At 33.9% G+C, this 18,023-nt stretch overlaps 2 protein-coding genes across 3 annotated transcripts; one reads left to right on the top strand and one right to left on the bottom strand.

Moving 5' to 3' along the window:
* Positions 1 to 10,095: 10,095 nt before the first annotated feature.
* Positions 10,096 to 15,321, top strand: LOC104907586 (kinesin-like protein KIN-14Q). 2 transcript variants are annotated; one of them, XM_010696537.4, is made up of 15 exons: positions 10,096 to 10,341; positions 10,660 to 10,740; positions 11,064 to 11,272; positions 11,353 to 11,563; positions 11,642 to 11,718; positions 11,795 to 11,894; positions 11,974 to 12,072; positions 12,167 to 12,343; positions 12,441 to 12,726; positions 13,181 to 13,342; positions 13,447 to 13,662; positions 13,744 to 13,781; positions 13,890 to 14,053; positions 14,132 to 14,257; positions 14,401 to 15,321. In XM_010696537.4, exons 1-15 carry the CDS (start codon positions 10,266 to 10,268, stop codon positions 15,196 to 15,198), a joined length of 2,820 nt encoding a protein of 939 aa, XP_010694839.2. In that variant the 5' UTR covers positions 10,096 to 10,265; the 3' UTR covers positions 15,199 to 15,321. The 2 variants fall into 2 exon arrangements, with proteins under 2 accessions (XP_010694839.2, XP_048498912.1); XM_048642955.2 differs by lacking the exon at positions 10,660 to 10,740.
* Positions 15,322 to 15,838: 517 nt separating this feature from the next.
* Positions 15,839 to 16,960, bottom strand: LOC125496561 (NAC domain-containing protein 1-like). The gene is made up of 2 exons (XM_048642061.1): positions 16,673 to 16,960; positions 15,839 to 16,345 (listed from the first exon to the last, which is right to left on the bottom strand). Exons 1-2 carry the CDS (start codon positions 16,958 to 16,960, stop codon positions 15,839 to 15,841), a joined length of 795 nt encoding a protein of 264 aa, XP_048498018.1.
* Between the last annotated feature and the right edge of the window lie 1,063 nt (positions 16,961 to 18,023).

The following is an 18,023-nucleotide window of genomic DNA, read 5'->3' as shown; positions in this document are numbered from 1 at the left end:
AGCACAAGTTGCTTTACTGTTAGCATTCTGAAAACCACAAGCATGCTTTAGCCTTAAACTCCTAATCTGAAATGTCTCCTCACCCCTCATTTTTCTTGCATGAATTTTAAAAGTACACTTTCTTTTTAATGTACAAGTGCACATCACTCTCTTAGAAGCTTTCCATTCACAGTTACATCTATACTTGCAATACAAAGTGATTCTATCCTTGTTATTATGCAAAAAGTAATAATCATACCCATGTTTCACAGCATGATACCTGATTGCTTTCCTCAGAACATTGTTTGAAGGAAACTTCAAGCCAAGCTTTAACTCCACTGGTTTCTTGAAATCAACCTCTGGGTTGAATGTTCCATAGTCATCAGCTTCTTCATCACTTCCTCTCAAGCTCCCCTCCTCTGCTGAGTCTTCATTTAAATCATCATTAGTTGGGATAATGAACTGCTCCTCCCCTTCTGGTTCAGGTCTTCCCACCTGGGATGGCTGCTCAGTTGTTGCTCTTTGTTGCTGCTCACTAGCTTCACCAATTACACCATCATCATGCCTAATATTTTCTGTATTTATCCTCTGGGATACATTTTCAGAGAACATATCTGGGCTTCGTCTGTCCTCATCAACTTCCTCAGTATACAGAACATCATCTTGTGTATTGTCTTTGCTTTTTGAAGACTTTGAGGCCCCCCATCTGCTATATTCCTTCTGACTGGAAGTTTAGGTCTTCTAGGTTTTTCTTGGGCTTTATGTGAGGGTTCAGCAATGGGCCCATTAACTCCAACTAGGATATCATTCTCATCCCAACCAAATTCCATGTCCAAACTATATCCTTCTTGGTGGCCCAAAGTGTCAGCAACATCCATGTCCATATCCCTCCTATCCACCACAAAACTTGGGTCATCAACACTGTCATCATCATCACTTTCATCTCCTTCCCCACCATCCCCACCATCCCCACCATCTGCATTATTCCCTGAGTCCTCATTTTCATCACTACCATGGTACTCATCATCACCATTCCCCTGATCCTCATCTCCACTACTATCATCATCATGAGGCCAATGTTCAACCCAAATTGTGACCATATTATTCTGATCCCTTGTCTCCAATAATTCAGCAAGGCAAGCATCATTCTTGTATTGTTTAAGCCCTTTGTCTAAACTTAACCCCTTCCTCCTATACCAAATGACACCCACATTTGGGAACCCCAAATCATTCCTTATGATGTGAGATTTTCCAGTAACAAATATTCTCTTCCCTTTCCTTAATATATATTGAAACCCCATCACCATCATATATCAGTTTGTTACCCCTTTTAGTTTCCACAAAAAAAACCCCATACCAAATTTTCAAGTTAGCAGGCCTACCAAGGTTAGGTCTTTGTCTAATAGACTCCAATTTTGTCCTCATTTTGTGACAAATTAAGTATTTTCATAATTTAATAAACATCAAATATAGTATTTGCACATCATAAATTTAGGGCATTAAGATAATACACAAAGTTCAGTTTTTTTATACTACATTGTTTAATTATTCATCAACACACTAATCAATGTAATTTACCCAGTTAAATAAAGAATGAATTACAGATAAAGATGCACAAAAGGGAAAAAAAGTACCTTTGTTTAGATTCGCTGTTTTGTGGTCCACAAAGACCAAATGCAGTAACTTTCCACAGAAGGACGATGACTCAGCTTACCAGAACAATCCAAAGGAAGAAAGAGACAGAGAGGAGAGAGAATGTGATAAGAGAGAGAAAATTTACTGAAAATGAATAGAGGTTGGTGAGAAAGTAAAGATGGGAGATGAAAGAGTGGGAAATTGGGGGGGAAATGGAGTTAAAAGAGGAGAGTGAGAACACGCTCCTTCAGAAGCAAAAAAAAAGGCCAAATTTGGTGGGAAATCAGGAGTCAACGTCGGAATGTTGACTGTTTTGCCCGGAAAATTTAGTAAAGGTACTGCAAATAAAATATTTCACAACTTAAAGGTACTAGTTGACAAAAAAAAAACAATAAAGGTACTAGTTCACAAAGCCAGTGCTACAAAAGGTACTATTTCACAATTTTTCCTAAAAACATTAATTCTTAGCAAAGAAACATTTGTCAATGATATCACAATGATATCACACATTCGTCCATCGGCGATTTGCGAACTTTCAAACAGGTACATAATTCTTTTAATCTTCAAAGTTATTTCACATTAGTCAACTGTTATGTAGTTAAAAAAATGGAGATAATAACAATTAGTTGAAAAAGGGTTTTTATATAATTAGACTTAAATTTGATTCATTTTTATATAAAATAAGAAAACAAAATGTGTATGAAATTTGATTCATTTATGACATTGATGAAAAATTTACAAATTTAGTTCTTTCTTTAAGAAATTCCAATATAAAATTTTTGCCCAAAACTTTTGCAAAATATCCATATTCAGAAATAAATTTTGAAAAACAAAACAATATCAAACCTTTTCGTGAACAACTTTTGCAAAAATCTATTTTCGAAAAAAAAAGTAACATTAATTTGCGAAATCAGATTGTGTATGAAAAATTTTAAATTTCATTTCAAATATAATTGGAACTCAAAGTGTTAAAATTTAGAAAAGGAGAAAAATTAAAAATGACCATTTCATGCGAAATTAGATTGTGTATAAAAACTTAAAATTTCATTTCAAATATAATTGAAACTCAAAGTGTTAAAATTTAGAAAAGGAGAAAAAGTAAAAATGACCATTTCATGCGAAATCAGTTTATGTATGAAAAATTTAAAATTTCATTTCAAATATAATTGAAACTCAAAGTGTTAAAATTTAGAATAGGAGAATAATTAAAATGATCATTTCATGCAAAATCATATTGTATATGAAAATTTAAAATTTCATTTCAAATATAATTGAAACTCAAAGTGTGAACATTTAGAAAAGAGAAAAATTAAAATGATGAAAATTTTTAAATATCAATTTGTGAAATCATAATTTAGAAGTTAGACAAGGGAAAAAAAACTGAAATTGTATTATACTTTTTGGTTACAATTTTGGGATCATAGAGAAATTACTGAAATCCATGATTTAAGAAATTATCTTTCTTTGTTACAAAATCGACTGCTGCTTAAGACTTGAATTGAAATGCTTGATTTTTTGATGTTATTTTTTGACGTTGACTTGAAAATCTACTGTTGCATGTATTTCTTTGATGTTGTTCGCAAATTAGATCTGCTGCTTAAGACTTGAAACGCTTGATTTTGTTATTGTATATTGCATACTTGGATGAACTGGGTTCCTTCAAATATGAACTAGGTTCCTTCAAAATATAGGTTGTAGATTTTTAGGGAGAGGAGATAGAGAAAGAATAGTTAGAAAAGTACTGAAATTATACACAGAGAGCAGAAAGAGAATGAATAGTTGGAGAAATATTTTTTTTATTGGTATGATGGGTCTTCACTCTTCACCAATTTAAGTGGCAAATACGTATATGGAACAACTATTCCCGGTTAACAAACAAGATTTTTTTTTTTAAAAAAAAAAAATCTTCCTAAATTAAATCAGACAGGCAGTGCACAAGTTTTATTGCTCAAACTAAAAATTATTCAAACCAACCCATCATGATTCATTTGGATGGAATTTCAATCTATCGCCTTAACTACTAACGCATCATGTGGATAAAAAAAAGAAACTACTCTTATCTAAATCAAAGAATTACTATCACAATTTTGTACATTGTCTACCCTTTACGATTTATTTTTGTAATCTATAAATACAAAAAAAAGGCATCAATACTACAATAGTTTGAGCCTTATATCATAAGAATACATTCATATAGTTCACATATTTTATTTCTAAAGAAATTAAATACTCCCTCCGTTTCCTAAAGATCTTCCCTCTTTCCGTTTAAGTGTGTTTCCAAAAGATCTCCCCTCTTTTACTTTATTCCTTATTTGGAATTTTTTTTCCCTTTTACCCTCTCATGTCCCTATCATATGGTCCACCATTACATTATTAATTCAATTTTACTCCATTTCTCTCTCCTACTTTAACTCCTTTTTATTTGTTTATTTATCTTAATCCCTTTCTCTCTCCTACTTTACCCACCCTACACAAATGGATCCTCCTTGGTATCTGTAGGCATAGTAACAAGGAAGATCTTTAGGAAACGGAGGGAGTACTTGCTTATGGTTAACTGATTAACAATGTAACACCACAACAATTTTCTATTTTTCAAAATACCTTTTCAATATAAAACTTAGAGAATCATCAAAGCATTATCGCCCGTGTAATAACGTATCGGCTTATTCAGAATTTTGCAGCGAAAATAATAATAATAAGGGTAATGTTATATGTAGCCCTTAGGGCTAAGGATAAGCATTAAATACATTTCTTAAAATGGATACAATTTAAGAATTCAAGACAAAATTATACATCATTTGTGGTAATATATGCTTGATTCACGTTTTTATTTCCATTTTAAGTTTCTTATACGTAGCCCTAAGGGCTATGTATATCATTTTCCTAATAATAAATAACTTTGAAAAAAAAACTTGTTCAACCAAATGTCAACTCCAAAAGTCGAACCAAAGTCAAACTAACAAAAGTCAAAACTCAAATATAAAAGTAAAAGTCAACTATAATATAACAAAGTCAACACAAGCTTTCCACGACTTTCCGAAATCAGGATACATCATCTTCAAACCTGAAATGGACGATAATCAACACATCCACATAAAGCACATAATCAACAGAGTTGAATAATACATATATAGTAAATAAATATAAAACCTAACATGATACCAATAAACACTAAACAGGGATAAATAATAATATAATAACATATATAGTTCACTACTTTTATAGAATTTGACTCCACAACTGATAAGTTAATTAATTTTGATGGAATATGCAATGGAAAGAGTTGTCCAAACCAAACCATGTCTTCAATTTAGAAGACGAAGTACGAACGCGACTCATACTCCCTTGACCTACGATATCCAGGAACCTCTTAAAAAAAGGGCACAATGACCAATCCTATCCCAACAAAAGCCATGTGCTATCACTATGTACTGCAACTCATACTACTTCAGACGTTGTCTAAAGCTATAGTTACTAAATCCAAAGATGTTTAAACTATTTAAATAATTTTAAAGTATGACTAAATAAAATATTTGATTACTAAAAATCATTAAATAATTCTTTTGACTTTCAAATAGCCAATCTTTTAAGAAGTAAATCATTTAAACATTAAAATATATATAATATACATTAAATTGTATTCATAAAATTCATAAACTTAAGGGGGATTACAAATACTCTGTTTTTCTATTTCAGTGTCAATGGAAGAACCACATTGGGTAGTAGAGGTAAATATCTAAATAATATTAAATAATATATTAATGCAGTTCATGCTACCACATGCAGATTTTGGTATTCATGCGGTAATTCATGATAAAATAGAAGCATATGTCGATCTTGTTATGGATTCCAAACGCTCCCCGACGTCTAAGATTTTTTAGATTATCATCTACACAACTAGGTCATTCACAACAAAATGCAGCAAGAAAAACAATTAAATTTCTTGAAGAAATATATAATATTGAGGTTGTAGATTTTAACTACTATGCATTCAAAACACTAAGGCATACAAATCCCCACCTACTTGAAGAGTACAATGACTACATCCAAGCTCAAATAACTTCACCTTGCTATCTCTTTGAAAAGTACTACCTTTGTTTCTTTATTGTAATGGTTAGACTTTGAGTTTTGATACTATTCACCCAATTATATTTGACAAGCATTTTTAATTAATGGGTAAGAAAAAATATAGCCATATAGGATCTTGTTTGAATCTCGATAAGTACTTTTAGAATATAAACTTTTATAATTTTTACAAATGCGAATTAGAGATATTAACGTTCAAACATGCACATTGACAAGTATGAAAAGGTAAAGTATAACTACTAAAAAGAAACGGAGGGAGTATATCTTATGTGTAAAATATTATAGTATATATATATACATATATATACATATATATATACATATATATACATATATATACATATATATACATATATATACATATATATATATATATATTTATATATACATACATATATATAATATATTATATTATATATATATATTAATATATATATATATAATATATATATGTGTATGTAATATATATATATATATATACATATATATATATATGTATATATATATAATATATATGTATATATAATATATGTATATATATATATATATATATATATATATATATATACATATATATATATATATATAGGTTTAAGTTCATATGAGAACCACCCTTATGGTGAGAACCGTGAGAACCACTCATTTTTCCTCATATTACGAAGATTTTGATCATTTCATAACATTTTTGCTCATTTTTTGTTTCACTTATTTTATGGTTTTGCCCATTTAACAATTTTGTGCTCATTTATCAATGTTTTTGCCTATTTTACATTTTGCTGATTTTACTTTTTTTTCTCATTGAACTTTTTTATGCTCATTTTACGTTTTTCTTCTTTGACATTTTTGTACATTTTACGTTTTTGATAACTTAATGTTTTATACTCCTTTTATGTTTCCTTTCATTTGTTACTTTTTTTTGCTCATTTTAGGAAATTTTTGCTCATTTTAAGTGGTTCTCACCATAAGAGGGTTCTCACTAGAACCCAACCCTATATATATATATATTTTTTTTTTGGGGGTCCCAATAGGAACCTCTTTGCTAAGAAGAAGGACCCCAATGGACTAACATCTCTTGCAGGTCAGCCAACGCAGCTACACAGGTCAATACTTGTGAATAAGGATGGATATAAGGGAATCCCTACTCCCAAGCACAAGTAGATAGTGGGATTCGAACTTGTGACCTCAAAGTCACAAGGTGAGTTCCCCACCACCTATAACTAAGCAAGCTTGGTATGGGAGTATAATATATAAGTTTGTGTTTTTTTTTTCTTGGATGATATATCTTAGTCTATACGTAATTATGTTAAAAATTTAGCTTTTACATATGTATCTTATAAATACATTTACCAATAAATAATGAATTATATATATTAGGACTTTTTTGTCCGAAACTACCTTTAACTTTCAAGTTATTGCGAGAAACTACCTTATAAAAAAAATTGTTGTCCCAAACTACCTTACTTTTATCAGTTTGTTGTTGACAACTACCTTATGTCAGTTTCATGTGTTGACTTTTGTTTTTTCTAGTTTTTTAATGTCCCGTTATATGATTTGATCTCTTCAAATCCTGTTTTAGTTTTCCCCACCATAATTTCCCAATTTCCTATGTGTGCGCTATCTCTCTCTCATATCTATGTGACACTTTGTACCACCAGTCCAATATTAAATTTATTTTTGGTAAGTAAGTAAGTGTATATCCACCAAAAAACTTTATACAACCTAATTCCTCAGAAAAAGGACTGAACTAAGCAGGCCACAAAAGGCCAAATAAAAGAATCACATTTACAACCCATCCACCCGTGTGCGGTCTCTGCTGCTCCACTTAGTGGATTTACATACACTTACTCTATGTTTGACTGTACTTTGTGTATCCTTTACAACGCTATCTATTCTATACACCTTTGAAGACTAGTAAGCTTCATTCTCAGCCTTTCAAGTCTGATAAATTGCAGCTGCAATCACAATACAAAGAACATTCTTTCTCATTTTTGACCTTGTATACCTTCTTCTAATCCAGCCAAACCACAACTGATTACTTTTGTCTGTGTAACTAACACCAACCCAATTGAGCAAGAGCTTAAGCAAGGCCTTGCTGTAAACACACTTGAAAAACATGTGACAATGACTTTCTGTATCAGTCTCACATAAACAACATTTGTCATCAGGGCAGACATTGAACTGATGTATCTTTTGTTCTAAGTCTTGATTGAATGCCAATTCAAGCATTGAATATATGCTTGGGTAAACTCATTTTGTTACACACTGTATAAGCCCAAGGTACTCCAGGCTTTTCATTGATGAGCATGGCATACACATTATTGATGGAATAATTGTGATGATGGCTTCTCTAAGACATTCTTAAATGATGCAGCTCATTCTTTCCCTACATAGATGCTTGATGATCCAGCTTGCTCCTAATTGGGCTTGCCATTCCCACCAGTTGCTATTCTTAACATAAACATCATGAACCCAGTTCATCCTTTTTGCTTCATATATGCCATACTAACTTGCCAATTGCAGCCTTGTTCCATTCCTTGATACTTTTGAAGTCTAAACCCACCTTCTTGTGATTACAAACATTAGACCAATTAACATACCATGCTTTCTCTCCTATAGCTTTCCCACTCCATAGAAAATGCCTACATATTGAGTTTATAACATCCAAAATTGAACTAGGGAGAATGAAAGTAGAAGCCCAATAACTGTGGATGCTAAGCAGAATTGAGTTAATCAGTTGAGCTCTTCCAGCAAAGGAAAGATGTCTGTTGCTCCAGAATTTAATTCTCCAAGTCATTTTGTCCACCAAAGCATCACATTCACTAGTTTTTAGATTCTTAGAGTTAATGGGAACCCCAAGATATCTGAAAGGCAACCTTTCATGCTTAAAACCTGAAAACTATTCAATCCTTGCTACTTCAGCAACATCCATAGCGGTGTTGTAAAAAGCTGATTTATTGTTATTAGCTTGGAGACCAGAGGTCTCTGTAAACAATTTGAGCCCTTGTATAAGAAGATATGCAGATATAGCCTCCCCTTTACAGAACAAGAGCAAATAATTTGCAAAACACAAATGATTGATCTTCAAATTCTTATTGTTAAGAACTTAAATCTCTTAGTTCACCAATGTAGCTAAGGATTCTTGTTTAGATAGTCCATAGACAAGACACATATTAAGGGGGACATGGGGTTCCCCTTGTCTAAGTCCCTTCCTAGCTAAAACAAACCTTTAGTAGAGTAGAGCCATTTATAAGCAAGGTGGCTTTGGAGTGGTGATGCATTACATCACACAGGTGATAAAATGTGGAGGGAAATTCAAAGCTTTCAGTAAATCATTCACAAATTTCCACTCTATATATAGAATCATATGCTTTTTTCAAATCTACCATCATAAGCATACCCTTGACTTGGTTCCTTAGACTTCCCAAATCTCTTCACAAGGTCTTGACATAGTAGAATATTATTTATAATACTCCTACCATTGATGAATGCACCGTGGGTTTGAGATACCACCTCTGGTAAGACCTTGCTAAGTCTTGAACATATCAACTTTGTTATGACCTTATAGATCACAGAACACCATGCTATAGGTCTGAAATCCCTAACTGAAGTTGGACATTTGACATATCTACTGAAGAACTCAAGAACCCTAACCCAATTTTTTTTCTCTCTCCTCCGTTACTCTTTCTTCCCAGATCTTCCTCATTTGTTCACCAATTTCTACCAAAATTTACCACAAATTCGCTTATTTCTGTTTTTTTCGAGTTAATGGGATCATTATTTTGTGGGTTTGAACCATTTATGGTTTACGATTTCGTTTTTTTTTTTGGAAAAACATCCGAAATCATTCAAATTGGAAAAAGAACATGTTCAAACCCAAAAATCGAATTTTTCGATTTGAATCTAAAAGTTTCAAACCCAAAAATTCGTTTTTTAGGTTTTTAGCACAAGATATGTTCAATGTGGATGAATCTCAAAGTTGGTCTTCGTCATATGGTCTCTCTTTCTCACTCTTGAACTCTCTTTTTCTTGTGGATTTTTTTTGGATTTGTTGTATTGTTCAATTTTTATGGGTATGTTTGATTTTTGTGGTATGATTTTTGTTGTGATTTTTTGTTGGGGTTGTTCTTATTTTCTGTTGGAATTGTTCAGATTTTTTGGGTTTTCTTTCGAATTGTTTTGACTATATGGAGGATCCGGATTCTTTATGGGTCAACAAACAAGTTTCCCGGTTTGCACCGTCATGACTATATGGAGGATCCAAAGTCTTCTCTGTGGTAAAATTTCTCAAGTAGTAAAAATTTGAATTTGAAACACCCACAACGGTCAAATATCACCAAAACACCCAAAATGAAATTTCCACTTTAAACATTTTTTTTCGTCTTTAACATAATCATTGGCAAAAAATCACCCACTTAAACTTTCCCTCTCTGAATCTCACCTTTTTTCTGATTTTGCTCCCTCCTAATCAAATTCAAACCATTTCTCTTTTCCTCTTTTTTTGTGTTAAAATTAAACTACCCCAACTTCCATCACTTGAACAACAATACACGTTTTTGTTTTTATCAATGGCGGACCGAAATCAATGGCATGATCCACTTCTTCTAACTGACGTTTCTCGCCAACAACGAAACTCTTCTAACGGTAATCAACTTCAATAGCTTCCACCAATCAAACCCTAATTTTCCCATCTCCGACTTTGCTTTCATTTCTTCAATTTACCTCAATTCTCAAACCCTACAGATTGGGAATTTGAGAATGTAGTATTTACAATTTTTTTAATTGATTTGTTGGATACTCCATCTGGGTACTCTAATTTTTCTCATTTTCTAGAGATTTCTGTATTTTTCTCTGATTTTAATGTAGAGTGTAAGAGTATATGATGACAACCCATGATTATCTGTCAGATTCGAGTGCCGAAAACGATGACTATGAATTGATTGTGAATTTTTGTAATTGTAGGAATCACTGAATTGCATGAAAGCATGGAAATCATTAGTCCGCAGCGATTTACTGATTTGATTAAGGGTGATACTAGTAATGGTATTGAATAAATTTCTCTTTTTTATTAATATAGTGCTTGTATCATTTTAGGCGGGTTAAACTTTAAAACTTTTTACCAAATATTTTCATCAATATATACAATATAACAATATAACATACCCATGCGCGATCTTGTTTGATTCGCCTCGATATGTAGTTTCATACTATCAACTTTTTATATTTTCTATTAATAAGGAATTGAAGATATCAAAGGTTCACCGTGTAAAAAAAACATGCACTAGATTATGGGATGGTTGAGTAAGAAAGTAGCATCCAAGAAATAGGATTTATGTCAAGGATTTAACTTTTGGTAGTAATTGCAGGTCGGTCGATGTTGGGGTTTTCTCTAACCTCACCTGATTTGGTTGTGTGTGCTGGTTCACCTGATATTCCTCAGCAGAATTCGGTGGAGACGGAGAGGGCAGCCGCCATTGTGCTGTCCCTAGAAGAAGGCATAAATGGAGTTGAGGCAGAAGCTTCTAGGAGTAGCCAGGAGTCTTCCAAATTTTCATCATTTTGGCACCCAGCTGAAGTAAATATTTCACTCATAGATTACACTATTACTCCGCAATACTAGGTGGTTTTTGCTGTATGACGAATGTTTTTGTGCAGGATACAAATGCGTCTGAGGTAACTGGAGATTTCAAGAAGTTGCAAGGAGAATATGATTATCAAAAGAAGCAACTACTTGAAGCAAGGAAAGCTGTAGAAGAGCTTAAGAAGGCGAATGAGGAAAAGAGTAATGAGTGTCAAGAAGCCTGGAAATCCCTGCGTGATCTCCAAAATGAGCTCATGCGCAAGTCAATGCATGTTGGTTCGTTAGGTAATGGTGAACTTTCAATTTATTGCTGACTCGGAGATGCATTTGCTTACATACATTGCTGACATTTACATACCACAGCATTCGCAGTTGAGGGACAAGTCAAAGAAAAGAGCAAATGGCTCTCCTCCTTGAATGGTTTAAAGAGAAAATTGAAGGTATTAACAACAATTATCATGACCAAGTTGCCACTATAGTCTATTCAATCCTTAATATATATTTGTTGAATTCCAGGTTTTAAAATTGGACCAAATCAAACTATCAGAGGAAGCAATGAAGTACAGGGATTGCTTTGGAGATGTCGATGATATGAAATCTATTTTTCAAGCCTTGGGTAAATATTCACATTCACTTCTTTCTTTCTTCCCCCATATCCTACTGTTTTGTGCTCATTTTTACCTCGTTGATAATAGTAAATCAACAAGCTTCCTATCATGATGAGCTGAAGAGGAAAATTAGTGAAGGGGACAAGAAGCGAAAAGAACTCTACAACAAAGTTCTAGAGTTAAAAGGTCTGACATTGGCTGAAATATAAACACAGAGAATAGACTCATAATTACTTTATTGTTGTAGAAAACTGAAACCTATATTGTGCTTCCCTTGCAGGTAATATTCGCGTTTTCTGTCGCTGCAGGCCTTTGAATTCGGAGGAAACAGCCATGGGAGCTAGAGCAGCAATTGATTTTGAATCTGCTAGAGATGGAGAACTGACCATCAGGTCTAATGGTTATCCACGAAAGACGTTCAAGTTTGATGCTGTTTTCAGTCCGCAAGCTGACCAAGGTAGTTTGACTTATAATTATCACATTGAGTTCATATCAATTGTATATGACTACTGAATCTAATCCTTTATTATCTGCTATCAAATATTCTCTACTAGCTGATGTATTTGAGGATACTGCACCATTCGCGACCTCTGTACTAGATGGATACAATGTTTGCATATTTGCTTATGGGCAGACCGGGACTGGGAAAACTTTCACAATGGAAGGAACAGAGGATGCTCGTGGTGTCAATTACAGGACTCTTGCTGAGCTGTTCCATATTATCAGTGAGAGGCAGAAGCTATTTCGGTATGAAATATGTGTGAGTGTCTTGGAAGTCTACAATGAGCAAATAAGAGATTTGTTAGCCTGTGGGACTCAGCCTAGTGTAGCTTCCAAGAGGTAGGTTAATTGATCAGCAGGAACTTTCTTGTAATTTGTGAAGTTGTTTCAGATTTTGCTGTTGGATATGTTCGCTCTGAGAGAATTAACTTAGTTTCTTGTAATTCTCAACTCAAGCAAGCAACCGTGAATGGCACCTTAGTAAGATTTATGTTCTCTAGTCTATATCACTTAACCAACTAATCGCTCATTGTCTCCTAGGGTGGCTGCTTCAACGTCAAACAATTTGCAGTAGCTAGTTCATCCAAAGTATTCATAATTTATCCCCATTATGATATGTAATAATTAAATTAATAAAAGCCTCCGCTGTCTACCATCTGTTTATAGCCTGAACTTGTGGATGATAATAGTAACTAAGAACATGTGGCGTATTGAGTATTTTGTGGATTATAAAGGATATATATCATGCTCTGGTTCCAATAATTCTGACAAGTAGATGTGTTTGATTTTCTAGGCTTGAGATAAGGCAGGCGAGTGAAGGAATGCTCCATGTTCCTGGATTGGTTGAAGCATCTGTAAGCAGCATCAGTGAGGTTTGGGAAGTTCTACAAGCTGGAAGTAATGCCAGGGCAGTTGGTTCTACTAATGCAAATGAGCACAGTAGCCGATCTCACTGGTTCGCTTCAGTAATTCTTTTTTAAGCTTCATTTTCCCTCCTAACTGGGGGCATTGTTAACCAACTAGGTATGTCATACACTCATACCTTAACTTTCGATGCAGCATACACTGTGTAATGGTGAAGGGGGAAAATTTGCTGAATGGGGAATGCACTAGAAGCAAGTTGTGGTTGGTTGATTTAGCAGGTAGTGAACGGATAGCTAAGACAGAAGCCCAAGGTGAAAGACTGAAGGAAGCACAAAATATTAATCGATCTCTTTCAGCTCTTGGAGATGTTGTATCTGCTCTGGCAAACAAAAGTCCATATGTACCTTTCAGGTTAATTCTGAATTATATATGTAAATTGGGTAGTTGCTGTCCATGAGGTCCTGTTTTGACTTCCATATTTATCATTTGCAGGAACTCTAAGCTCACCCACCTACTTCAGGATTCCCTAGGTAACCTGAGATCTTTTTGATTTCTGGGTTCTTAGAAATTGACGAAATAAGACCCCCCATTATTTGAAGATGAACTCTGGTCACATTTGCTTCCTTTTTTATATGCAGGAGGAGACTCAAAGGCGCTTATGTTTTTACAAATCAGTCCCAATGAAAATGACTTGAATGAGACTATTTGCTCTCTCAACTTTGCTAGCAGAGTGAAGGGAGTAGAGTTAGGTCCAGCAAAGAAGCAATTGGACAATACTGAATTTCTGAGATACAAGCAATTGGTTAGAATGATTTCAGACAATTCACCTCTCCATTTCAATATTTTGTCAAATTTTTAACGAGTTCTAGTTTGGTTGTAGGTTGAGAAGACTAGACAAGAGGCAAAGTTAAAAGATTTGCAAATTAAGAAGATGGAGGAAACAATTCATAATCTGGAAACAAAGGTTAAAGAAAAAGACCAGAAAAATAAGAACCTACAAGAGAAGGTGTGTTTCTTGAGCGTGGAACTGACTGCCCTTTTTTTTTTTTTTGTGTGAAGAACAACATGAAATCTATTTTATTAACCTAGCATAAACATTTCTGATTATTTGAGAGTTTGAAATTCTGACGAAAAGTTCTTATATTCCAGCTTAAGGAACTTGAAGCCCAGCTTTTGGTAGAGAGAAAGTTGGCACGGCAGCATGTAGACACTAAAATAGCGGAGCAGCAGCAACAACAAATGCGGCAACAGTTCGAAGACCTAAACGATACACCTATGAGGCCACCTCTGGTAGCTAAACCACTGGCACTTATGAAGAACACCAGTGACCATACAAGCGATACATCAAATCTGTCACATTTTCCTTCTGATCACAAGCACCACAAAACTCCATCATCTTGTCTTCTGCCAGAGAGCTTTCTCAGGTGTAATGGTCCCCTGGAGAAAGAAAATGATCCTGGAACAGGTGAGCTATTTCAGCTGCCAAAGAGAACAGGCCGAGCTTCTCTTTGTCCATCAGCACAAAGAATTCCTATATCAACTAATCCAAGGCGAAATTCTCTAATACCATTACCAAGCACACTAATGACAGCCCACCATCCTTCGATAATGCTGCCACTCTTACCTGCTTTTGAAGTCGATAAAGATGAGGTAGAGAAATACTGTTCGCCAGAGGCAGTTATGTACAGCCCCATAGCTTCAAAGAATGGTGCTAAGAAGTTAAATAGTGTATTGAGGCGAAGTCTTCACAAAAAGATGAAATCTCCCCTGCAGCAACACCTTAAGAAAGGAGGCGTGAATGTAGGAGTCGAGAAGGTTAGAGTTTCAATTGGAAGCCGAGGGAGAGCGGGACAGAGGGTGTTGTTGGGCAATGGTAGAAGAGTGGCTACCAAGGAAGCTAAGAAGCAGAGCCAAAGGGAGAAGAAGGAAAGGGGATGGAACTTCTAGTCTTCTGCTCATAAATTTCTAGATGATGCTTGTCATCTGAGTTTGACTCTTGTCCACTTGTAACAGAATCGTTTGTGAATATAACATGATATTCAATTTAATTCATTTCATTGCAAGCTTTAATCATCAACTTCACTAAAAAATCCGGTTTTTTGTGTAGTGTGAGTAATTTACTAATTTAGGTCAGCAAAGAGACACTGTTGCAGGATTTTTGTCCTCTTTCTCGCTTATTTCTTGTAGCATGTTGCTTCCAAAAACTGATTTTGATTCTGTGCTAATTCAACCATTGTTTTGTGTTTTAGCTATACAAGAAAAGATCAACTGAAAAGTGGAAGTCTAATATTGGTGTTCGACATTAGCTGTCTTAAGTCAAGGTGGAAGAACAAGTTGGAGGGATGATTTTGGCTATGATCGTCGCATCACCTAAAACATCAGCTTGTTTCTTCTGTATTATAGCTTGATTATTTTGAGCCAAGCAAAAAACACCCATACACGCGCCAAAGCAACTGTTTTAATTCGTATGCAATCAGTAGACTTGCTCGTAGAACCATCTTTACAGCTAAAACTGTTTATATACTAGAATAACTTTAAGCAGTAGACTTACTGCTATTATCCTAAAACTAATACTATTGCCATCTCATTATGGTGGTGTTATATTTGTACTCACATGTATCCTCTCATATGGAGCTACAGCTGAGTAAAAGTCATATGTTTCAACATCAACATTGAGCTCTGTCTCGGGAGGATAATGATCGTAACTCGGCAAAGGTTGATAATCATTACTATCAATAGAACAAGGAGGGTTTAAAAATGACTGAGGAATCGCCATAAGCTGTTGTTCAAGAGGATCGTTATTGTCATTGTGACTAGCATTACTCCACAAGCTTGACATGGATGCATAATTCTGCAGGCTGCTGACTTCTTGATCGGTGTTGTTGGGAAAGTAGCACTGCTGTGCAAACTCGTGATTGCCAATGTGGTTGTGCTGCTCCTGATCATAGCTGGCAACGCTGGTCATAGTGTTATTTGATGGGTGGTTGATATTGCCGGTGTTGTTGTTGACTGCTTCAGCTGCTTGTTTTCTTGGTGACTTCCGTCTGTCTAATTTATCATCTTTGTGCATGCTGCAGAGTACATAATCCAATACCTACCCCAGCCAAAACAAAATTAAATTAAACAAAGTAAAACAGAGAAGCATGTTATTGTTATAATACATGACAATAACAACTTTCCTATTATGCAATAGAAGCATGATAACAACGTAAAAATCAAAGTATAACAATTTGAAGTTGTGCAAAACACAAAGATACTTATGAAAAGAGAATAGAGATATAATACTTCATTTTGAATACTTATGATTATACCTATCTAATCCCAAATAATTACGTAGCTAGATTGAAATAATGATTTGAAAAACAAAAAAATGGGCAAGTAAAGTTGAGCAAATGCTAGTAGAAAGGAATGAAATTGATACCATTACTCCTTTCCGCTTGTCAGGTTGGGAAGAAGCATCAGCCTCAAACTCTTTCATAAGCCAACAAGTCTTTTCACGATTAGGAGCATTTCCTCTGTAGTAAACAAATGTTTTCTGAACACCAATTAATTTACCAGAATCATTCTCAATATTCTTACTAGCTCCTCTTTGTTTCCAATATCCATTTACTGTCATTCTCTTTGCAAGCTTCCCCTTGTTGAACATATCCCTTGGTGTGAAGAAATACCATATCTTGTCTCCTTTTGCTTTATATCTTGCTACATTCATGAATATTTTTTCAATATTTAGATAATTACATCTAATCACTGTTCTTGAAGTTTAAGATACGAGTAACTGAGTGTACGTAATACATAAAATTATTGGTCCAGTAATGTCATACTATATTAAACTATAAATTTACACTATAAAAAATGAGTAATAATTGAAATTCAATCACTCAAGAATTGTATATGAAAGTACTTAAATTAAAGACTCGAACTGATAAAACAAAAATAAGAACATGAATTAAGTTCCTACACTAATTGCTGAACATGATATATGTCGAATTCGTCCACGTACAAAATATCACACAACAGTATATAACTGCATAAAACTTGAGTTTCTTGAAAAAAAAATATTGAACATATAACATAGTCGTTTCTCCATTCATGTTATTCGTAAGAAAATGATTAAAAAGAAAGGAAGAAAAGATTTTAATCTTATCATGCATGATATTTAGAATCAACAAACTGAGAATACACCAAGTCACTAATCAAGAAAATAACATATAATCAACAAACTGAGTTATCTTGAAACTGTACAAAATGAACAAAAAATCATGAAAAATATAAAACTTGACTTTCTTGGAATTAAAAATATTGAACATGTAATATAATCGTTTCCATTCATGATATTCGTAAGAGAATGACTAAAAACAGAAGAGAAAAAAACATTTTAATCTTTTCATGATATTGTAGAATCACAAACTCAGAATACACCAGTAAAGAAAATACCAATAATGGCATGAAAATTGAGTTTTCTTGAAACTGAAAATGCAAATGAAAAAAAAGTTCGCTACACGCACCCATGATGTTCTTGAAAAACCTCAGAGTAAACCGACCAAGAAATAACAATGATTGCATCACAATTATGAATCAATCGTATTTCAATCAATAGCATAAAAAAAAAAAAAAAGAGCAAGAAAATAATAGCAAAAGGTACACGAAAACGAGCAAGAAAATAATGATAATACCAGAAATGTTTAATTAGCAAAAGAGAAAAAAATAAAAAATAGTACCAGTAAGGTAGTCAGGATCGTGATGGTAAATATTAACTTCATGCATGAGATATT

The sequence above is a fragment of the Beta vulgaris genome, chromosome 4, assembly GCF_026745355.1.
Source record: "Beta vulgaris subsp. vulgaris cultivar EL10 chromosome 4, EL10.2, whole genome shotgun sequence".
NCBI lineage: Eukaryota > Viridiplantae > Streptophyta > Magnoliopsida > Caryophyllales > Amaranthaceae > Beta > Beta vulgaris.
The sequence above is the reverse complement of the archived record's forward strand: the minus strand, read 5'-3'. Positions and strand labels throughout refer to the sequence as shown.